Genomic DNA, 24,996 nt, shown 5'->3' on the forward strand with positions numbered 1-24,996 from the left:
AAGAGTTGTTTGGAACTTAAAGAAAACATTGATGTTCGCAGGTTCATTTTTGAAAAACTTAAATCGTCAATTGATTAACTTTTTATTTTTAGATTTTATAAAGTTTCCACTTTCAGAATTCCAGCCATCTGCTTGCACCGAGGGTACAAGTTCAAGCACAGGAAAACTAACATCTGCACTGCCTGGCATCTTCAATATTAGTGGAAATACCAACTGTACTATTAAATTTAATGTACACGATAGTAATAAGACAGAATTTTCTAATGTTAATAATAATTAAAGTGTTCAAAAATTTGGCTGTCACTTCAATAATTTTGACGTTCGAAGTTATATGAGAGCAGGCGTGAAATTTTACTGGCTTGCGTTTTAAAGCTTTACTGCCTTGCCAGTTATGAGACATTTTCAAGGTGCATACAGTGACTTGATAAATTGATATTTACAAGTGAGGAACAAATAAACCAAATTTACAATGTTTCCACGATAAAGTTCTTCCGGAATGGGTATTCTGCATTCGTGGGGCAAACCTATTTATACATAGAATACACAATTTTGTAAAATTGTTTTTTTTTTTAAACTAAGATTTTTCGTTATTTACGAGTTACATGATATAAGAAAAAAGATATCGAGTTTTTGATGATAAAAACGATTTCTAAATAGAAGCGTTTACTTTAGATAAGTTTAAGCTAAAGTTTACAACGCAATCATTTTCACAAAAGACGTGCCTTCACTAAAGTTGAAATGAAAAGTTCGAAGTTTGCGCTTAATAACAAATTAGTGCTTTTATAATCTTAATGCAGAGTGTATAAAAATAGCGGATTAACGCTGCAGTATGTTGTGTATGTGCGCCTGACGAATGTTAGCACTATTGTATTATGGCATTGATTACAGCCACAGATGGCAGTTTGAAGTCCGAGCCGAAAGGCGAAAGGCTTTAATAAGCCATAACATTCGTGGTATATTCAAGATTTAATCGGATTCTGCCGATTTTGCCGAAATTTTAATGAATCTAATTAATTGTCAATTTGACATATTGGTATTGTAAAGTGACAATTATGATAATTTGGTATTGTAAAATGTCTATTACAGTACTATTATTCAGCTGATATTTCAGTACAGTTATGAAATAGATGAGTTATGTTAGTCTGTTCTCATTGTACTATATTATATAGTCTCTGGGTTTTTATTGTCTTGATATTCAATCTACCCGTCCTTGTCACCCCAAACATGACAATATACAGACCGAATCCGGTTAATGTATTAAACAATCTCACACTCCCCTACTTAACAATATCTCCGTACTTTTGTACTTTATTTGTTGTATTATTAAAAATTAGTTATAAGAGTTTAATTCCATTTTTAAATAAATATGGTTGAAAACTTGAACCACTTCATTTTGACCCCCACTGTATAATAGTTTTTTGCTGAACCAGTGCTATCAAGTAAGAATGATGATCATACTAATAAAGATGATGTGTCAGATGCAAGAGAAAATTAGTGACTACAAACTTCACAAACTTTTTTTTAAAAAGGTGAGAAATTCTGGAAAAGAAAGTGATGCATATTATTAAATTTAGTTTATAATTATTGTGTTTTTAATTTTAAAAATTACAAATACAAAGTGAGTCACATAATAACGAATTAAATCTGCAACACAAAATACACATTTAATAGGCATCGCTTTGTAAATTTTATTTCTACAAAACTTGCAAACATAGTTAGTGGATAAATTTGAGATTAGCAATAATTCTGTTAAATTAACAAAACAAATTGTTGCAAGTATGTATTTGTGTTATTGTGGAGATGATCCTCATGTTCGGTGAATACTCAATAAATGCTGTTGCAGCCGCCAGCCCTTTTGCATGACGATAACCTGGCAGCAGCCTTTTAGAGCAAAATTTTAGGTGTTTAGAAACCACAAGAAACAATGACTAGGGCTTGAACAGTTACAGCCATGCAAAATGGGGTCCAAGTAATCAAAATTCATAAATTGTGCAAAGTGGATGGATTCTTATATTTTTTTTCAAATATTTTTGTATGTATTTACAAGTGGATGATGTATTTTGTGTTGCGATTTCAAATCGTTAAGCCTCATTTCCACGGTCCGTTCTAGAGAGAACAGAATTTGATTTACGATGGAATTTGAGTTATTGCACCATATTTTGCGGTCAGAAAATTTGCAAATCCTATTGCACCCTTGGTTTACAATCCTTCGGGCGGACAAGCTGGTTGAAACGCCGAACCAACACACGGACTGCTACGTTTGGTGACAACTAAACAGTTTTAATTACTCCAATTCTTTTAATTTGAACACTAATTTTTTATCATATGTTAATATAAGGTAAATAACATATAAATGTGGATTAATTTTAATAAAGATGGCGATAAATGCAGATATTTATTTCCTGCATTGTAATTTACAGAATCATTGCATGAAAAAAGGTGGATAAATACAGGTAGGTTTCTTATCTATGTAAGTGGATTAACCCTTTTGAAATAATTGACAGGCCTCTGTATTCTTATGGATTTAGTTAGGTTTATTACCTGGAGAGTTAAATTTTTTATATGATCCTGTAAATTAAATCTGCTAAATAGATTTTAGGAGAATTTACTTACACAACGTATCTGCGAAATAAGAAACTTGAAGGATCAATGAAGTTAAATAAACTCTGTACTGGTTCAACTCAACGAATCATCTTGTCTGTTCGACATCGGTTCGACGGACATTTCAACACAAAACCAAGACAGAACGGACAGAACCACTTGTTCGTCCGACGTATTATAATTTTTAGGAGAAATAAATAGCTACTTATCAAATAAGCTACGTTCGATATTTGAGAATGACCAGAAATCTTATGATTTCAACTTTTTTTTGGCCATTTCATAAGTAACAATCTGAAAACTGCAGCTACTATTTGATGTTAAATAACTTTCATTTTTACCAATCAATTGTCAGCAATCATGAAGTGCAATTAAAAAAAATTAATTAGGTTCTCTCGTTTCGTCTCGGTTCTCTGTCGAACTGTCCGGTGCGTTCTGTCTTGGTTCTGTGTTGAAATGTCCGCCTAACCACAGACAAGATGGTTCGTTCGTTCAGTTGAACCAGTACAGAATGTTCTTAAATTTGTTTCATTTTATTTATACTTCAAGTTACTTATTACGTGAATATGTCAGCTATGGTAATTTTGACTAATATTCAGAAAATTTAATTCATAGAACAAAAATAAAAATTTAAATCTTCAGATAATATCTCTGACCAAAATCCAAAAGATTCAATTCATTGAACGCAGACCAAGCATACAACTCACAATCCCTCACAATTACCTAACAATTACATTTTAAGGCGTCGCGACGCCAAAACTATCAGTGATAAAAAACAAATTTTTACATCAGCTTCTAGAGCTTTGTCAACTGTGAGCGTATGAAAATTTTCAAAATTTTATCTTTAAAATTAAAGACGATTTTGGGGGTGGACACAAGTGTTGCCGGACCCTGTATAAGGTTAAGTACAAGGTGTTTATAAATGTTTCTAGCATCAAGAGTGGCTATGAAATGTCAAAGAAATTTGCTGCTTATTACAAATGCGGGTTTAGATTTTTCAACTGACATTTGTAGTTAACCTCAATTATGTAGCAAAGTAGGTTTTGAAAAAAAAACTGTTCTAATTGTGGTTTAAAACCTGAAAATTATACACTTAAACACAAAACCGTAACTAAAAAGTCGTTGACACAAATGACATTATCAATAATTTTCTAGATAGTTATATTCACTATGAAAACAAAGCGGCAAAATAGTGCATGACAGGAGTTCCAGAGCCATCCTTGATGCTAGAAACATTTATAAACACCTTGTATTTTTTCAAGATTTTTATTGTTTGTTAGTTTGTTGCGAATTAATCTTATATTTTCCAAAGTGATGAAATTAAAAAATAAATTAATAAATAAAAAAATAAAAAACAACACATACAGCCGCGAACACAAAATCTTAGACGTCATTTTTCTGACGTTTAAAAAATTTGATTGTAGTCTGTGCTTTACTGTCATTGCCATTACTGACGTTTAAAACATCAAAGTATTGACAAGTTGACAATTAAGAATTATCAAGACTGAAACGAATAAAATATATTATCTTTAGTACAGAGCGGTATGATCTACAGTCAGTTCCTTGCAATATTGAAAACACTGAAAATTTTGAAATTAAAAAATTAGAACTCAAAATTGACAGTACAAAAAAGTAAGGTTACAAATTTTAAGTGGGGTTTTACACCATGTGACAATTAAATAACATTGACGTCTAAGATTTTTTGTCCGCGGCTGTATATGTACAGGTGTCCGAAAAGTGGCACACCATCTTGAAAGGAGGTAATTGGGTGGTCCCCAGAGTAATCAAAAAAATTTTATAAAAAACTTATAAACAGTTTTCTGGCATTTCTAACAAGATTTTTTCGATTTTTTGCACCACGTCTTTGCGTTAAATGTCTTTTAGGTAAAAAATTCTTTTGAACCTAAAATTACTGCACAGAAATCGTTAATTTTGGCATTAAACTTTTCCTCTTTAATCCATCAAAACTCGAAAAATTAAAGACATGATTTTTTTTAATATTTTTCCGGTGATCTATGGCATTATGATACAGTATCACAGTGGTGCGCGACTTTCCGGACACCTGTATGTATCGAGAGATCCAATAAAAACTCACCTTCACCCTCACGCTTTGGGTTTGTTTCTTTTGATTCTGTCTTGTGAAGTGTCAGTTAATCACATTTTAAAGACAATTTAATACAATACTTCGAATTCTTCTAGAACGATGGATTAGCTTTCTTGCTTTTTAGACTCTACCTGAAAACTGGTAATGACTATGGTTTTGTCGCAAACCTCACTCTAATTTCTCTACCTTTCAAAGCACATTTACACAGATTTTAAAACTAATTTTGTTTTCCAAAATAGTTTACCTGAAATATTTTATTTTATTTGGAAGTTCTCAAAACACACATGCGCCAGATTTTTAAATTTGTTGCAATGGATTTTATTAATAACAGCGTAAACATTGAAGCAAAAGAAATACATCTTTTTTTATTCATTTTAATTTATTATCATTAATGATAATTTTCCAATACATTAAATTAATTTCGAGGGACATCGTATTTCGAAATAAGAAAAATCTATGAAACAAACTCTGAACCAAGGCAAACTTATCTGCCTGGTTTATTGCTGTACTGCGGTAGAAAATATGCTAATTTTACAGACGATTTTCACCCTTATGGATGATTGGCATGTGTCAAATGGTTAGTATGTTGGGTTGCATATTTTTCAAAACACGAATTTTAGTTGAGGGGTAGAACAGCCTTAAGGAAAAGAGAAATTCTACAAGTGGAAGTGATATTAATAAATTTAGTCAGTTTTTGTCTTTTGTTTTAGAGATTAGGTACAAATTATATAAAATTGTATTTTTAGGCGACTTAAACTAAAAATAAAATTTTTAGGCCTTAAAAGCGGCCTAAAATTGAGTCCTTTCTGGCCGCAAACATTTTCGGCCGATCTATGGTGGCGCCATCTATCCATAGTTTTGCATATTACATCAAGATACCGATATTACCCTCAATTTTGTAATTATTTGGGTAAAATCATATCGACAAACTGCTGTAAAGTGCAACAAAGACGTGTTGAATTATTGAAAATGAACATGGATAGCAGTGCTGTCGCAACAACATCAAAAAGCACATCAAACCTAATTCATACAAATTGTGAAGTTACACATGCTGAAACTGCAAATGTAAATAAAAAAAATATGAACTTTTCTAAAGAATTCATAAATATTTCCAATTGTTCAGTTGTTATAAATGATTAAATCAATAAATCATAAGTAAAAATTAATTAACTAGTAAATTTAATGATGTCGCCTAAAAAATCTTGAGTGTATCACGGCCAAAAAGTGCCATTTTGCCCTCGCCTTCTTTCTGGCCTCGACTAGCGCCTCGGCCATTAAAAAAGGCTCGGCCAAAAACAACCACTTTTTGGCCTTGGTACACAAATAGCTATTATTAAGCAGTAAATATTTTATAGTTTATTCTAATATTATTAAAAATTAGTGAACGAAATAATTCTCCAGTTGATATTATATTTTGGCATTTGATTTATACCCTATTGTAAAACGGCATAACCTTTAAATTTGTTGCTTTTAGACATTACCCTTGTCATTGTAGCAATTTTGTTTTCCGAGACTGTTAAATCGGTTGTTTACTCACAAAAAATTTCTAACTAACTATTTGACTACATTTCCTTCTTTTGGCCGGAGTAGGAGGCCTAATGGATCCTACTAATGCACGGGGACTTTCCAACTATGCTTGACCATCAGAGCTAAAACAATAAAGAGCAGTTAAGGCGAGTGCCAAGACTCGTCGCTGGTCAGAATTCGAGCTGAGCTGTCACATCGGGAAGGTTGTCAAGCGGTACCTCTGTTTACAACACCCCTTACTGTGCTATCGTAAAGTGATTGTAAAATGATAAATGCTTATTTTGTCTCTGTCTGGTAGAAATACTTTTTCATGGGTAAAATAATATGAATAAAAAACTTTTATTTTAAAATTGTAAGTACATCAGTACGTTGTTCAAAAAATAATTAGTCAAATAATAAATAGATCAAAGTATTATTTAATATTAGAATGCCAAACAGAAATTTTCTAAAAAAAACTAAACTTATCTGTTTTATGTTTAATTTTATTTGTTTCCAAATAGATACGTATTTGGTATGAAGGTATACTCAAAAGATACAAAATACATAGTATAATAATGTGTATAATATGTACATGTTAGTAAGTATTTATAAGAAAAGTGGTATTTACATAATAGGTACTTATTTACAATATTGACAATTAACTAATACATAGGTAATACAAACTCAATGACGGCGGATCGGAATAGACAATCTTTGTTTCCTAGAGTCAATTAATTTCAGCAACATGTGATCAAAATAAAACTTAATCAAATTTGGTTCCATTATTTTTTCCAAAAAGTTGTGTCTTCATAAATATATTCATATTTCATATCACTTTCTTGTCCAAACCAAACACCCAGAATACACATTTTTTTTCGTGTTATTCTTAACTGCCCTTGGATTTGGTAATACCAATTATGATTTGAATTTACAATGTATGTTCCATTTTTTTCTAGTTACCAGAAGTCAACCTTTTTATTCTCCCAAAAAAAATTTATATTGTTCTCAAAGGAACAAGATTTAGTGGGTTTTTCAGTAAAAGTTGAACTGGCTGGCGGCAAAATGAAAGAAATTGTCATCACCTAGTAAAACTCCGGTCAGTTTCTTAGATAAACTCTAATCCAATATTGCAAACATCAGGTAAATTGCATCCGGTCAGGTCGCTCCTTAAGCCTCATTTCCACGGTCCGTTCTAGAGAGAACAGAATTTGATTTACGATGGAATTTGAGTTATTGCACCATATTTTACAATCCTCTGTTCCGATTCGGGCGGACAAGCTGGTTGAAACGCCGAACCAACACACGGACTGCTACATTTGGTGATAACCAAACAGTTTTAATTACTCCAATTCTTTTAATTTGAACACTAATTTTTTTTCATAATGTTAATAAGGTAAATAACACATAAATGTGGATTAATTTTAATAAATATGCTGATAAATGTAGATGAACATACTTATTTCCTGCATTGAAATGTACAGAATCATTGTATGAAAACAGGCGCGAATGAATGCAGGTAGGTACGTTTCTTATCTCTGTGAGTGGATTTACCCTTTTGAAATAACCGACAGGTCTGTATTTTTGTGGATTTGGTCAGTTATTACCTGAGGATTTAAATTTTTAATTTTGTTCTATGAATTAAATTTTCTGAATATTAGTGAAAGTTAACATACCAGACATATCCACGAACTAAGTAACTTGAAATATAAATAAAATAAAATAAATTTATAAACATTCTGTACTGGTTTAAATGCACGAACCATCTTGTCTGTTCGACGGACATTTCAACGCAGAACCAAGACAGAACGCACCGGACAGTTCAACACAGAACGCACAGAATAATTGAAATTAGCTGCTCCTTTGGAGAAAACTTCCAATAAACAATGCATTTCAGAATTTTTGTATAATTAATCTCGTTAAATAGGAATAAAAAAATGTTACTGTATTTCAATTGATTATTCCTGACATTATTTTACTGGTGGAGAAGTTATTTTAACATCAAGCTAAATATTGCAATGAAATATACAAAATTATTGTATGTATGTAGGTTTCTTATCTCTGTGAGAGGATTTACCCTTTTGAAGAAACCGACAGGTAGTATTTTTGTGGATTTGGTCCGACTTATTACCTGAAGATTTGAATTTTTAATTTTGTTGTCTGACTTTCTGACTTACCACGGTTTATATAAGAATTTACCTACAATATAAAGTTTACTGCTTTAATTGAACGAACTATCTTGTCTGTTCGACATCGGTTCGGCGGACATTTCAACACAGAACAAAACACAGAACGCACAGTAATAAAATTGGCCGCATAGAATGAACCTAACATGAAATTATTTTGTACGTTCGAAAAACAGGGATTTTTGTATGCTTGGTCTGCGTTCTATGAATTGAATCTTTTGGATTTTGGTCAGAGATATTATCTGAAGATTTAAATTTTTAATTTTGTTCTATGAATTAAATTTTCTGAATATTAGTCAAAATTACCATAGCTGACATATCCACGTAATAAGTAACTTGAAGTATAAATAAAATGAAACAAATTTAAGAACATTCTGTACTGGTTCAACTGAACGAACGAACCATCTTGTCTGTGGTTAGGCGGACATTTCAACACAGAACCAAGACAGAACGCACCGGACAGTTCGACAGAAAACCGAGACGAAACGCAGAGAACCTAATTAATTTTTTTTAATTGCACTTCATGATTGCTGACAATTGATTGGTAAAAATGAAAGTTATTTAACATCAAATAGTAGCTGCAGTTTTCAGATTGTTACTTATGAAATGGCCAAAAAAAAGTTGAAATCATAAGATTTCAGGTCATTCTCAAATATCGAACGTAGCTTATTTGATAAGTAGCTATTTATTTCTCCTAAAAATTATAATACGTCGGACGAACAAGTGGTTCTGTCCGTTCTGTCTTGGTTTTGTGTTGAAATGTCCGTCGAACCGATGTCGAACAGACAAGATGATTCGTTGAGTTGAACCAGTACAGAATTTATTTAACTTCATTGATCCTTCCAGTTTCTTATTTCGCAGATACGTTGTGTAAGTAAATTCTCCTAAAATCTATTTAGCAGATTTAATTTACAGGATCATATAAAAAATTTAACTCTCCAGGTAATAAACCCAACTAAATCCATAAGAATATAGAGGCCTGTCAATTACTTCAAAAGGGTTAATCCTAATAGATAAGAAACCTACCTGTATTTATCCACCTTTTTCCATACAATGATTCTGTAAATTACAATGCAGGAAATAAATATATTCATCTGCATTTATCGCCATCTTTATTAAAATGAATCCACATTTATATAAGTTAACCTTAAACATTATGATAAAAAATTAGTGTTCAAATTAAAAGACTTGGAGTATAGTGAGCCGCTTTTACCATGGCGTACCTGACTTTTAGAGTCGAATATTATCTTATTGCACTCATAATGTGGAGGGTGTAAACAGGCTATTGTGTCCGAAAATTAAAATTTACGACATCTCCAAGTAGGTAGAAAAATGTGGACCCGTGCCTCTTCCAGGTATTAGCGCGGAGGCTCAAGATGATTGTTGATCCCTTCACCGTGTTTTTTTTTAATGAGGTTGATAAGCTTTTAATTTTTGTTTATTAATTTAAATTTTAAACAAGTTAAAAAAATGGAGTGCTATCAAGTTTTTAAAATTTTACAACGAAAAAATTTCATCATTTTAATGATGGAACGTGTATTTTACATAATTATAAAGAATTTTCGAATCCTAACACAAATACATATATGTAAGTAATTCAAAATGTAATATTAACATAATGCTTCTGAATTTGTGAAATGAATTATAAATATTCGTTTCCTTCTCATTGTTTTCTCATACGCAAAATTAGTTTTCTATCGCAATCCAATTTTGCTGTTTAATTAATCCACAAATAGGTACTTTTCAGAATCTTTTGTAAGGAGTCTGTTTGCCTATTTGTTCTTAATTCTTTAATTCTTAGAAAAAGTGGGGACTTTAAGTGGAATATTAAAATGTCGTTAAACTAAAAGGAGTGGTAATATGTTTAAAGAGGACCGGTAAGTACAAAAAATCATTTTGAAGTTAACTGTTTGACGAATTTTGCTCACTTTGTTTTCTTTACGACCTATTTCATGATGTGGCAACCTTGGTTAGATCAATCTAATGAAGATGAAAATGATGATTTTGTCGACGTAATTGGTGTAGAGCCAATGGACGTTCCAGAGCAAAACTTGTTAAAAGAAGGTAAGTGAAGAAAACCATTATTTTTATTTATTATCAATTCATTATTTTAAATAAAATTTAGATATTTTTCTTACGGACCTAATATTTATAAATGGAATTAATAACTACAAAATTTGTTTTTTCTTTAGGTGCTAGCGAGGTGCGAAAATATTTGTGCAATTCTGCAAAGGACTTGGTCAGAAAAGTCTATAAAAACTTGATTAACCGGGGAGAGAAAGCACCTGTCCATTTTCGAGGATTGGTTCAAGAATCGGCTTCTTCCAGAATTAACACCGAACTCTGTAATTGTTCTGGATAACGCTTCGTACCACTCCAGACAAGACCGAAAAATCCCAACTAAATCTTCAAAAAAGGATGCCTTATTGAAATTCGTCCAGGAAGAGAACATTCCCATTCCCGAAGGTCTAAAGCAGACAAAAAAGAATTTGGTTGCTTTAATTACACAAAGTGACGTGGATAAGTCCAAATCATATGTGATTGACAACTTTGCTGAAAACTGTGGACACCAGGTTTTGCGACTTCCACCATACCACTGTGTGCTAAATCCCATCGAGTTGGTGTGGAGCCAACTCAAACACCGAGTTAGGAAGGGTAATTTAACGCCAAATTTGACTAATTCTGTCGTTAATTTGATCCGCGAAGAGGCTCAAAAAATTGACGGTGTTCTTTGGTCCAATTGTATTGACCACACAGTTCACGTGGAAAACAATTTCCTAGGTCGAAATGACTTTCCAGAACTCATCATAAACACTAATGATGACAGTGATGATTCTGATGTGGAATGATTAATTTGTAGTTTTTTTATAACTTTATATAAATTTCATAATTTTTGTTTAATTTTTAATTAGATAGATAGGATTAGGATGTTCTTTATATTTTTTTTATATAATTATGCAAATACACATGTTCCAACATTATTTTTTCGTTCTTATCGTAAAAACTTGATGTCTCTCGGTTTTTTCAAATTAATAAACAAAAAATAAAAGCTTATCAACCTCATTAAAAAAACACGGTGAAGGGATCAACAATCATCTTGAGCCTCCGCGCTAATACCTGGAAGAGGCACGGGTCCACATTTTTCTACCTACTTGGAGATGTCGTAAATTTTAATTTTCGGACACAATAGCCTGTTTACACCCTCCACATTATGAGTGCAATAAGATAATATTCGACTCTAAAAGTCAGGTACGCCATGGTAAAAGCGGCTCACTATAATTAAAACTGTTTGGTTACGATAAAATGTAGCAGTCCGTGTGGTGGTTCGGCGTTTCAACCAGCTTGTCCGCCCGAATCGGAACAGAGGATTGTAAACCAAGGGTGCAATAGGATTTGCAAATTTTCTGACCGCAAAATATGGTGCAATAACTCAAATTCCATCGTAAATCAAATTCTGTTCTCTCTAGAACGGACCGTGGAAATGAGGCTTTAGAGTCATACCATTCAAAACAATTTTGTTTCATTCAACATTTTTTATTCATTGATGAACTTTTAAATTCTAGTGAAATAAGAAAAAAATAAACATAAATAATAAAATATGTAATAAGAAAAATAATAATAAATTACTATTTTATTAAATTTCATTTTCTAAATTTTACGTCCAACACCGTGAAGTAGTCGAGAAATTAATTCGTGTGTCATTGAAAGACTTTAGTTGAAAACATGACTATAAATTAAATGAATTTTCATACTAGATAGTTGTTTTTATAATTTCATACATCAAGCATTATTATGAAACTTCGATGTGCTTGTACTTATTAGCACTTTTAATAACGCTCTTCTAATTGTAACCATTTTATTATCCTCAAAGCTCAGAGCTTCGATTGAAAAATTTTTAGTTTATCTCACTCATAACTAGACCAATTTTAATAATATCGATTTAAATTTAGCGGGAAAGTGATTTTGAAAGTATTCTTTACTAATTCTAAGTTTAAAAATTCACAAAAATCGCACATAAACTTCTATTCGTAAAACTACCCCTAAATTATCGAATTTTCAAGTCCTTTAACTTTTAAATTAAATGTTTTTTCCAATGTTTGATTCTTAGTTTTAGAAGAAAATATGAATACAAGCAGTTGAGAATAAGAACGAAACTGATACATGAAAAAATAAGCGAAATATTTAGACGATACTTTACATGGGATTCTCCATAAGAAAAATGTCTTGGCACTCGCCTTAAATATGCCACCATGGTTCAATATTTAATTTTAATGTTACTACATCTTCTTTTTGTGCCAGTGGTTTTCGGGTGACACTGGACATTTTTCACCTTTGGGGTGGTACCATGCCACTTCTTTTAGCTGGGCAAGCTATATTGTCACACGGAGTTTCGGCTGCTTCGTTTCCCCTTTTCCTTCTTTTGTTTTTTAGCCGCCGGGTATTTCGGAAGATTGCTTGACTATATTCCTCGTTCTTTTTTTGTAGCTTCAGTCTTATCTTAATTCAACAATTTTTTTACTCCTAAAAACCAGGTCAAAGATCAAAGTTTCTAACTCTCAATTACTCGCCTATTCTCGTACTTGTATCGTTGTATTAATAATTCACTAATTAACCTGTATTTGAATTGTCATTCTTTGTTTACAATCAAGATCTGATAAAATCTCGCGTTGGTGTATTGACTTGGATGGGCACAATTTCCAAGTAGCGTTCTAGATGGGTACAATTTCTAGGACGCTGGTATGGTGACTTGGATGGGGATAATTTCCAAGTTGCGTTCTGGATGGGGATAATTTCCAGAACGCGGGTATTATTGCTTGGATGGGTACAATTTCCAAGTAGCGTCTGGATGGGCACAATTTCCAGTACGCGGGTGGGTACGGTGATGGTAGATTTCACCGTACTCGAAGAAAGAAAAAGATGCCGAGATGCTGCCAAGACGTGGGTGCCGACCAGCCGTTCGAGTAACTCTCCAGGGTCGGAGTAAGGACATGGGTGTCCTGCCGTTGCAGAAAATGGAGTCCGTGCCAGTAATCCGAGCCGCTATCCAGCGATGGGGCAGGGGTGAAACTCCCCCGGTAAGTTAATCCATTATAAATGATTAAGGCCGATAAGGCAGGTGGCAATATGTTTTGTTGCGAGAATTCCGTGACTTCGCAGTTGAGCTAAGTCCGGACCTGACTAAATAAGGGTGTTCCGGAAGGGGTGAGTCAAGTAGCATTGTGTTGGTAGTTAGAAGTACCCTTTCAAGGAAAGAAAATGAGTACAACCCTGTAATGAGGGTTGGTTTCGTAAATTCAGCATTTAAGCGTAAAAAAATCGAATTACAAATGATTACTTGATTTCAAATTTTAGCTTAAGATTAAATCTATTCAAAAATATAAAAAATAATTTCCACCAAAAAGATTTCCGTGAAAAATTCATATGAGAAAAAGTAGAAACAAAATATTTTCACAGCTGAAATTGCCGCTTAGGCGACGGAGATGTGATATTATGTTTATTAATTTTTTTTAAATTTTTACTTTTAATTTAATTAAAGCTTTACTCAATTATTAATTTAACCTATATAAAGCTATAAAAAAAGTGGTTAGATTATTTATTATATTCTTAATATAATGTTACTTAGCACAAAATTATTGTATACGTAGTAATTTGTGAATTCGTAATTCTGCAGTTGATATTGTACAGGTTTGGAGTTGCAAAACTGTGACATACTGCGAGTTTTGTTACCATCTTACAAATTACAAAAGAATTACGTTATGAAAAAAAGTTTATTAATAACAGTTCTTCTAGTTCGTTGTTCGTATTAATCGCATAAATCGAATGAAGATAGTACCAGCAGTACCTTGGTCGTAATTTCAAAAACCAGTCCTCGTTTTTGTAAAAGACATCGCCAGAGTCAATAGATGATATAAATTTCAACTTCCTAAATATTGGAAACTAATTTGAACTTGTCAATGATTGCTGCCAATAATGTGTTCAGTACAACAATAAAGAATGAAAAATGATGCTTTTCATTAGGCGCACGTGCCTTGACTTTTTCTGCTTTTTTCTAATTGCAATTTGCACGGAGGTATAGGTTCTTAACAAGGAGTAATAGTGGGGTCTTATTCCCGGTCGTAGAAAAAGTATAGTAAGTTAACTAATTTGGAATGAATAATCTGCACTTGTGGGTCAATCCTTGTTATAGAGTATAAATTTTATTAGAGATTAGAGATTTAAATTAAGATGTCACGTCATTTGCTCTTCGAGAATGACATTCCTATAGCAACCATGCTTAGAAAGTTTGACATTTCAGTGACGTTTTTGATTAAATTATGTGTCAGCATCCTTCAGAAACAGTTAACTTATTTAGACAAAACGAGAGTTGTTTACTTATCAAAAAACTGTACATTAATTAAGCTTTAACATTGACTCCAATTTTCAAAATACTTCCACTTTTGACTCTCTAAAGACAGTTTTGCTGTTACACCAGATGACTAATCGAAATGTTTAAATAATTGTCAATCCAATGTTTATTATCTACTTATCTGATAAGATAAATAGTGTGAGTTAGCTAGTGCTTCAACATCTGAACACAAAACGTTCAACATCAGTTAAAAGAGATGCCTTCACTAAAATTGCAGTGAAAAGTTTGAAGTTTGTGCTCAATAACAATTTAGTGCACTTATATTCATAATGCAGGGTGTATTAAAATGGCGAACAAGCGCTTAACCAGTTTTTGTAGAAGTTATTAACGCATCCGATGTTATTGACGCAATCAAAACGGACTTTGTTTCGACAAATTAGGAAAGTCGTATCACAACTGAAATAGATTTTGTTGTCTACGTTGCAGTATACATATTTATGTATGAATTTCCTCCCATTAGGGCAAATTTGATGTCTTTTTGTTTTGGATTACAGGTTAATAAACTCTACTAAAAAAAACAAGATTAGAAGAATTTCAATGCGTTTATTAGTGAGACCAACACAAAGGACAAAGGTTTTCTGTTATGATCGAAGATAGAAAAGTAAGTGAAAAATTGTAATTACTTAAAAGAAATGAGTTTTTTTTTTAGATTTCCCGGATAATTTTACCAACAATCTGATGTCGGTTACTGTTTCCTTATATTCACATTCACACAATAGTAGATAGTGTGTTAGAGTCCAACTCACATTGTAGTTAAAACAACAGAAAAAACTTATCGGGAAATATAACACTGCAAGTTTCTCCAAAAAGTGTAAATTTTTAATTTACTCCATTTTCTCTTTTAGACTAGATACTGGTACTAGTAGCAAATGGCATTACTAGAAGACCAACAATAATACAGATATTAACAGCTTTGTTTTTGATATCTGTCCACATTGTTGACTTGAAGTTGCCAACTCAAGAGAACCGAGATCTGTTTGAGGGTAAAAGACGTCAGCAGTGTGGAAGCATCTAGAAATTTTCTCAGAATCCGGAATTAACATTGCTTTGTCAAGAGAAATTGACGGACCTTTGACTACTGACCTGGGGTAATACTCCACCGTTTTAACATGAAAACTATCGTCGGAAGAAGTCTCTGTCAACAACTCTTCTTAAAATTTAAACAAAAATATTATTCTTTTATAACTTCATTTAAAGAAAGCTTACAATCTCTGGCGAATTGGGACAAAACTACAGCCTACAGAATAGAGATATTTTAAGTTCTGGCAGAAAATCTCATGAAAAGTGTCTGATTTGTGAAAACTTTTTTTTATTGTAATTGTCGAATTATTTTAGCGTGACAAAATGGAACATGAGCTTTATTCTGTGCAAAAAAAGTGCCATTGTTCCGATAATTGCGATAAAATATCCAGAAATGTTTAGAATGATCGTCAAAATCAAATGGTAAGATTAATTATACGGAGTGATCCTCTAATTAGAGGGAGACCTACGTTAATTAATACTTTTCGCCGTTAGGTATTGATGGGTTTTTAACTCTTTAAATGGACAAAAAATTGTTAGTTCTGAAGATCAACATCTTTGAGAAACGAGCACAATCTCGTCATAAATATCAATAAAGCTAACACATTACACACATACAGAAACATTTAAATCCTAACAATTTTCATTTTATTAATTTCTTCTTCGTGTTTCAAGACAAAGGGTTTATCTTATATTCGAGGTAAAACTAAAAAAAAAATAAAATTGTAATTGTAAATTGTAATTACATATCTAATATTTGTATTTTTTTAAACTGTATTTTAAAGGTTTCATGGCTTTGAAAGGGTCAGTTTTGTAAAAATGTGTAAGAGTTTGTGTTAAATTTTGAATTGCGCGACGACTCGGTCCTAACAATTAAGTTGTTGTTTAAATATCATCATTAAAGTTCCAATATTAATCGGGACGGTATTATTTTCACCTGACGCGTCCCTTACAAATGCAAGCCGCTTTACAATAAATATTTAAAATTATAAAATTCGAAACTGTGAAATTTAAATCCACATCAAGTCGATTCCGAATGTTTGAGACCAAATCGGCAATAGAAAGAAAGTTAGTCGTTTATTATCGTACACATGTTATTTTTGTGCCCACCATCATGGTCACCGAGTGTTGGTTCCAACCTAAGATGTATACGCAATTTATCTACAATGTAGGCGATGCAAGCTTCATGTAAATTAGATCCTACATGATTATAAAAAGATTAACAGTAGAACGAACATGATATATTTTTTGTTAAAGAATGGTTCTGTGTCGGCACAAAGAGTTTTTTACAAAAAGCATGTTATTTCCTGAGATAATTTAGTTCTAAACTTGGCCAAATTAAATTTAACGATTTTCAACAATTTTTTTTATCATACTGTCATTACTTTTTTTCAAAAAAACTCAACGTCCCGACATTAATTGCTATCTTAACTGCAGTTTCACAAAATTTGAGCCGATTTTTTTCACAGACAACAGAGTAATATCGAATTTTGTGAAGCCTTAAAGCACACATTTTTCTGGAGGTAAACCGCCGGCGCCGCTTCTAGATCGATGGATATTTTTCAAAATTTTGAAACTCGCGTTAGTTCCTCTATACCTGATGGCAAAGTACAACTACACATATTTTAATAGCTATTTGTGTATTAAGAGCGCAAAAATTCACATTGCTGAGTATTATATTATTGAATATTATAGATTAAGGGCAACTATGCTATGTTATTATGAAACTGTCTAGGTAACAAGAAATAGTGAAAAGTCAGGACCAATTTTTATTTATAATATATGAAAATTACAATTACTATTGTTTGAAATTTCAAAGCCCGTCGCTTTAATCTGGTTACAGTTGTTTCTGGCTTCTAATTCATAACTAGTAGAAGCTTTTTCATTTCATTTTTCTGTTGGACGTCCATAGCTCTTGATGAAGTTGATTTAGCAACCAATGTGTTCACAACACTAGCAATGCGTTTAGAAACAACTATTTTGTTTGAAGTGGATTCTTCAATATAGCCACTAGCCACACTCGAAGATTTCCACCTCCCTTGCGTTTCAACTCATCGATGCTTATTTTACCACTGTTTGCCATAATCGTGTGAAGTTCGTCGGAAAGCATGACCAGTATATTTCTCAGCGTCGGGTAGATTCAGAATTAATCGCAGTTCTGCATGTTCTGCTAGTCTTTTAATATCTTCACTCATTTTCTGAACGGATTTTTACAAACGTGAAAAAATGTGCTTAACAACGTAAACAAATAATTGCTAACCGTCTCTACGAAAACGATTCACAAACAACCTTTGATAATTTTATTGTGTAAATTCACATTTTTTTCAATGCTCCTAAAGAATAGTAAATGAATACGTATGTAATTCGATTTTTTTACGCTTAAATGCTGAATTTACGAAACCAACCCTCGTTACAGGGTCGTACTCATTTTCTTTCCTTGAAAGGATACTTCTAACTACCAACACAATGCTACTTGACTTACCCCTTCCGGAACACCTTTATCTAGTCAGGTCCGGGCTTAGCACAACTGGGAAGTCACGGAATTCTCGCAACAAAACATATTGTCACCTGCTTTACCGGCCTTAATCATTTATAATGGAATAACTTACCGGGGGAGCTCCGCCCCCTGCCCCATCGCTAGATAGAAAAAGCTGATGCAGCCCGCTTAAAATTGATACCCAACGAGTCTGTAGACAGATATAAAAAAGAACTGGATATATCTAAACAGTGGCAGCACACCAACAGAGCAACAGGTATTATCGAACACGTAATGTTGGCCTATGTTTCGGAACTGGTAAGTTTTTCTGTGCTAATTATTCAGAAGATGCTTAATTGAAGGCTTTTTTTAGTCAGGGAAGTTCAAACCGTCTTCTGTTTGGACAAAAATCTCCATGTTGACAAAAATGTTGCTCTCCCATGAAAATGTGGACATTTCTTCCTTTGAAGCGAAATCGTTCAGGATACTCACCAAAGCTAGCCCGTATATTTACACGAGAAGAGATCAATACATTTTTAAAAGATGCCCCTGAAGACTATTTGGCTGTAAAAGTAGCTGTAATTTTTTGAATTCTTGGACGTTGCAGGCGAGAGGAGCTTTACAACGTTAGTGTTGGTAATGTGACAAATAAAAAAGCAGTGTTGTAATAGTTATTTTTTTACGTTACTAGTGTTGTTAAATGAGCCTTAACGCAATCCGTTGCTAACATGTTATTGTTACTATTACAATTGAGGATAAAATAAAATAGTTATTAACATTACAAGCAATGTAAAGGAGTTTTTACTGGCGTCAGAAGGGTATAACTGGCGAGCCGCTAGGCCAGCCAGTTACCTTCTGTAACTGTGTTTATTTGTTCCTCACTTGTAAATAATAATTTATAATGTATCTATCTACTCACGAAATTTCAATAATGAAATAAAATCGTATGAGCTTATTTATGTCACTAATTCGGTGTTCGGTGCATTCAGTGATTTGGATAAAAATGGATGTGTCTGAGGAAATTCTATGCCAAAAAAATCCTTGTCAAGATACGAGAACGAATACAAAGAATTCAAAAAGTGGCAGAAAAAGAAGGAAGTGACCTCCGTTACCGAAGAGGTTGTACTGGCTTACCTCAACAATTTGAGCGACAAGTTCAAGTCTAATTCTTTGTGGTCAAAATGGTCAATGTTGAAGAGTTGTATGGAACTTAAAGAAAACATTGATGTTCGCAGGTTTATTTTTGAAAAACTTAAATTGTCAATGTATTAACTTTTCATTTTTATATTTTATAAAGTTTCTACGTTCAGAATCCCAGCCATCTGCTTGCACCGAGGGTACAAGTTCAAGCACAGGAAAACTAACATCTGCACTGCCTGGAATTTTCAATATTAATGGAAATACCAACTGTACTATGATATTTAATGTACACGATAGTAATAAAACAGAATTTTCTAATGTTAATAATAATAATTAAAGTGTTCAAAAATTTGGCTGTCACTTCAATAATTTTGACGTTCGAAGTTATATGAGAGCAGGCGTGAAATTTTACTGGCTTGCGTTTTAAAGCTTTACTGCCTTGCCAGTTATGAGACATTTTCAAGGTGCATACAGTGATTTGATAAACTGATGTTTACAAATGAACAAATAATAGCTATTTATTTGAGAAGGATATTAAGTAATTCATAATGAACGAGGACGTTACTTGTTAACGTCCGAGTTTTTTATGAATTACTTAATATCCGTAGTAAATACAAAGCTTTATCGAAACATGTACGAAGGTGGCAATGTTACCACTCAACAGTTCTGCAAATTTCCAGTTTTGGACGGAAGTTTTGAACGCGATGAAACAGCGAGAAAAGCATTTTCCAAGATATTTTATGTTAGAATTAATATAAATAAATGCAGATCTTCAGAATGTTGTTAATTTTGGTCTTTGGAGTTGCTTTCGTTTGCATGAAAACGTTGAATATTATAGATTAATGGCAAGTGTGCTATTATGAGACGGTAACTATGGTATTATGAATTTTATGTCTTACCGTTTAATTATTGGCTCTTTATGGCTCGGATTTGCGGTACATTAGAGGTACACTTACGCCCTAGGGCATTAAGGTGTCTTAGCAACTTCACAACAAACAGCGACTGGCTACGAATCGACTTGCTTTCTTTGCCCGCCAGATTCAAATTGCATTTAAACTCAATTATCATCAAACACTCAAATTCAAAAAGTGCCTAAATAAATAAACTGGTTGTAATGTTTTGAGGTTGTAACACATTCATGTTTTGCAGTTCGCATGCTCCGCTGTGCGCGCGTGTTGTTTTGAGGTTATGTCAAATGAGTTATCCATGTTGTGAATTTTTCGTATTCTTTATCGTATAAATCTTTAGATTTTGTTGGCAATAAACTTTCAATGGCTTTTGCAACGTTTTCAACAATTTTAGATGGAATTTTACCTGCCATCTTGATACGCTTTCAATTGGTTCAATTTTGTTCAGCTTCAGGATTGGCTACCGTTTTTTTCGTCTTATCTCAATTATTTTTTTGAGTTAAAAAATTTGAGTTTCGATATTTTGGTTCATTGTTGCCTTTTTTTCTTTGGAGCGCGAGTTCTAGGACACGCTGTGTAATAATATAATGAAACACCTTCCATTTAAAATAAGTTAAATTGCCTACTATATTTTTCATTCTAAATAAATTTACCCATTAAAAAAGAAACTAAAATAATAAAATGATTATGTCAACCGTAAATTGTGACATAAACTTCATACTTCCTAGACGAGTTAACTGTAAAGTTTTAAAACATCAGACATAATTATGAAAAAGGTAGATTCCTTTTTTATCGTAGAAGTTTTATTCCAACATAGATTACAGTATAGATGATAACAAATAGTATAAATTGAGCCGGCGCGAAAGTTATTACAACATTTGAAGTGATAGCGTTCACAAGAACTGAGTGAATTTTGTGACAAGTTCAAGATTATATTTAGGTAAGTTCTTGCGTTTTCTAATAAGTGCAGTTAAAAAAAATACCACGCAATTTAATTAAAAAAAAATTATATGTACTGTAATAGATTTAGTTAACTTTGAAATATTACTATAGTTACTTTACTTTGTCAATAGAATTTCGAGAAATAAAAACTAACGATTGCGCCCTTTGAAATCGTTGATTCCTACAGTACCTAGGTGAGAGATTATGAGAATATTATGAATCATCGGAAGAAATTACATTTTAAAAAAACAAAAACACTTTTACTGTATTAAATTAATAATAGTGTTCGAGTATTTGAATATTATTTATAAAATAAATTAATTTTAAATTTGAATAATCTATTTTAAAATGTAATGCGTTTTTTGCAAATTCACTCTCAGGATGCAAGAAACGATCTTTGTTCTGAAAAATTTCCTGTTTATTTTTTTAATAATAAACTTAAGACGCACCCCTATTTTGTAAACTAAAATGTTAAATAGGCAATTTAGTACCTCTATGCAACTTCGATCAGTTAAGAGTATGACTCAACTTTCATCAATTTGTACCTATAAAACGTAGAGGTACTTGGAATTTAAAACGCATCTTAGTTTTCGCTATGCTATGTACAAATAGGCAATAAGTATTCAAAGAGTTACCGGTCAAAAAAAACAAATGATAAAGCTTATCAGAGTTTCAGATAAAACAAATGTCACTGATAATCTCGCACGAGATATCCGTTATCAAATTGCTTCAACTTGAACAGATTCGGATTAAACACTAAACATCAAAATGGGTTGCATAAGCTGAGTTTGTTCAGTTTGTGTTTTTAGATCTTGATCTTGATTGATGGGTTTTCAAAAGTGGAATATGGCTCTAGACTTAACCCCGTACCTACTTTAAAATATTTGATTTTTGGGTATTTAAAAAACGGCAATAATTGTTGTGAATATCCGAAAATATCAATGTCGATATTATTTATTTTATACATTGTGTTACATATAGTAACATGTGTTTATTTTAAATTGTTGTCTAATAGGCTAAGAAATTTTGGGTAAAGTCATGTCGAAGAGATTGTGGTATATGATCATGATGACAGTTTGCTCACAAAGAAGCTTTCTTTTCAAGTATAAAACCTAAATCTATCCAATTAAAGAGCTCTAAAAGTGTTAATAAGCAACCGGAAACAAGAATATTTATTGAATTCACAGATTTACAATGTTTTTAGTTCTAAACGTCAAAATTATAGTAAAGAAAAAGCGGACGTCAATTTCGGTCAAAGGTGACTAGACAACAAATCAAAATGAACACATGTGTTATATTCAAAAACTAGTTTTATGAAACTTGTATCGAAAAAAACTCTAAATCAAGTTTTTTAATGTTATTCTTTCTAATTTGCTTATTTAATACAACTTTCTTTCTACATTGGTTTTGTAACATATTAAACGTTTACGTATTTGTTTTAGATTATTTTGGAATTCACCAAAAACACGAGATTCAAAGAACTACAATGCATTTATTACTCGAACAAACGCGAAAACTTTTGTACTGCTTGATTGGAATGGTGGCAGCTTTAAGTCTTTTACCAGATGACAGCAGGGTATCATGCGAAGAAATAATCACACTTACCAAAGAATCCGAGATAATTTGTGCCACCAACAATAACAATTTAACCATGTTTCTGCAGCCACCAATAATTGAAATTCCCCAAGACACACCCTTGTTTTTTAACAATTCTGAGTGGAAGAAAAGAAATTTGATAGATATATTTTCATTACCTGTTACTGATCGGAGATGGGAAAGTAAGTAAAAAAATTGTAATTATGTAAATGATAATGAGAATTTTTAGACTTTCCAACAAATTTTACGAATAATGAAAAGTTCAAACCTTTTAAGTCGGTTTCCATATCCATATATTCACCCGGAAGAGTTGCTTTTTTCTTTGTTGAAGGCGAAAAGAAGGCAAAAGAGTTTGAAAGTCTATAAAATAAAATCGAATACTTGGAAGTTTCGAAGTTTATAAAATCGAACACTTGGGTCCACTACACAGTTTATTTGGAAAATAGCACCATTAATATATTACAAAACAATGATATTATTCACAGATATATAGGTTTGAATCTTACTCAAATTGTAGTGAAAACCACAGAAAAAACATACTGGAAAATACATAACTGCAAGTTACTCTAAAATGTGTAAATTTTGGGCTTATTCATTTTTTTCTTTTAGACGAAGTACAAGTAGCAGATCAAATTTCTACAAGGCCAACAATAGTACAGTTACCAAAAATTTCGTGTTTGATGTTGTATGCTAATTTATGTCCACATTGTCGACTTGAAGTTAACAACACTGGAAAATTGCAATCTCTTTCAGGAGAAAAAGAGTCCGCCGTCGGCAGTCTGAACGCGTGGAAGCATCTAGAAATTTCTTCACAATCCGGAATAAACATAACTTTGTCTAGACAAACTGACGGACCATACATGCAAGGATTTTGGGCTATCGACCTGAGAGAATGTCCCACAGTTTTTAAAAGAAAACTGCCATCGGAAAAAGTCACTGCCAACAAAACTTGTCAAACTTTAAATGAAAATAATTCTTTAATGGATTCACTTAAAAGAAGCTCACCATCTCTTTGCAATGCTGGCGAACTGGGGCAAAACTGCAACCTAAAGTGCCAAGATATTTTAGGATCTGACAGAAAATTTTGTGAAGAGTATCAGATTTGTGAAAACACTCGTTCTGATTGTTATTGTGCTTGGGGGTCTCAAGGAGCGTCATGCAAAGAGAGTAAGTAATTAGACTCTTTGATTTTGGTTGGTAATAACAGAAATCGAATTATTTTAGCTTGTCAAAATGGAACATGGGGTCCATCCTGTAAGAAAACCTGTCCCTGTTCTGACAATTGCGATAAAGTAACAGGAGAATGTTTAAAACAATCGTCAAAATCAAGTAGTAAGTTTATTTATATTTGATTTTTAAATGGAATATTATTATGCTCTTTTTGTTTTAGAAATCATAAAGCCGTCTGTGTTCCTCGTACTGGCTCTATTTTTCCAGTTTCTTAATAATGCTCTCTGAAGTGCCTGCTTGTATTGATGACTTCTACCTATAGTTCGTACAGTGAGAGTTTGAATGACAGAAAAATCACTACATTTACGCGCGAAATTTAAAATAACAAAATAAGCCGACTTATTTACTGTCAAGCCAGTTCACGTAGGAATTTAGTGTTTTTTAGTGTATTTTGTACCATAATTTGCTGCCAAGCTATATGTCAACTGTCGAAATCTTCCAATCTCTCACCGGATATACTATAACTGGTCCAAACTAAAGAAAGACATCCTAAAAATATACAAAAATGATATTTAATTTAATTTTTACTTTTAAGATAAAGAATCTTATCCATTGTTTTATTGTTTGTAATTGAGATTATTATTAGATTATTACATTCCTGTGATATTATATTTAGATGATATTAAACTTTCAGCAAATTGTCATATTTTTTATATTATATGTACTAATTTGTATTAATAAAAATTATAGGAAAAAATTACTGTAATCCTCCGTATAAAAATGTTGTATTAAGTAAACGAGTAATAGTTATTAACATTACAAGCAAATGTAAAGGAGTTTTTACTGGGGTCAGAAGGGTATAACTGGCGAGTCGCCAGGCGAGCCAGTTACCTTCTGTAGCCAGTAAAAACCCGTTACATTGCGTGTATTGTTGAATATTTTATTTG

General features: G+C 32.4%; 1 protein-coding gene and 1 long non-coding RNA gene across 3 annotated transcripts; both read left to right on the forward strand.

Moving 5' to 3' along the window:
- The first annotated feature begins 14,973 nt into the window (after positions 1 to 14,973).
- On the forward strand, positions 14,974 to 19,784 carry LOC148165917 (uncharacterized). Of its 2 annotated transcripts, none has more exons than XR_015771082.1 (8): positions 14,974 to 15,236; positions 15,292 to 15,398; positions 15,447 to 15,589; positions 15,643 to 15,885; positions 18,234 to 18,611; positions 18,667 to 18,929; positions 19,283 to 19,528; positions 19,591 to 19,784. It is a non-coding gene; the product is annotated as an uncharacterized LOC148165917 (long non-coding RNA). The 2 variants fall into 2 exon arrangements; XR_015771083.1 differs by having other exon boundaries at positions 18,667 to 18,919.
- A 1,419-nt stretch (positions 19,785 to 21,203) lies between these two features.
- LOC148165918 (uncharacterized) lies at positions 21,204 to 24,710 on the forward strand. Its single transcript, XM_088049602.1, has 6 exons — positions 21,204 to 21,281; positions 22,726 to 23,061; positions 23,268 to 23,435; positions 23,489 to 24,046; positions 24,104 to 24,211; positions 24,270 to 24,710. Exons 2-6 carry the CDS (start codon positions 22,770 to 22,772, stop codon positions 24,335 to 24,337), a joined length of 1,194 nt encoding a protein of 397 aa, XP_087905728.1. The 5' UTR covers positions 21,204 to 21,281; positions 22,726 to 22,769; the 3' UTR covers positions 24,338 to 24,710.
- Positions 24,711 to 24,996: the final 286 nt, after the last annotated feature.

The sequence above is a fragment of the Gnatocerus cornutus genome, unplaced genomic scaffold, assembly GCF_029298725.1.
Source record: "Gnatocerus cornutus isolate USDA-ARS CGAHR unplaced genomic scaffold, icGnaCorn1.1 ctg00000144.1, whole genome shotgun sequence".
Lineage (NCBI taxonomy): Eukaryota > Metazoa > Arthropoda > Insecta > Coleoptera > Tenebrionidae > Gnatocerus > Gnatocerus cornutus.

What these genes read in the sequence shown, in the direction of transcription:
- LOC148165918 (XM_088049602.1), top strand. Translation starts at nt 22,770, where the DNA reads ATGCATTTATTACTCGAACAAACGCGAAAACTTTTGTACTGCTTGATT. An exon ending in AGGAGCGTCATGCAAAGAGA is followed by an intron (nt 24,047 to 24,103) that starts GTAAGTAATTAG and finishes GAATTATTTTAG; the next exon opens with CTTGTCAAAATGGAACATGG. An exon ending in ACAATCGTCAAAATCAAGTA is followed by an intron (nt 24,212 to 24,269) that starts GTAAGTTTATTT and finishes TTTTTGTTTTAG; the next exon opens with AAATCATAAAGCCGTCTGTG.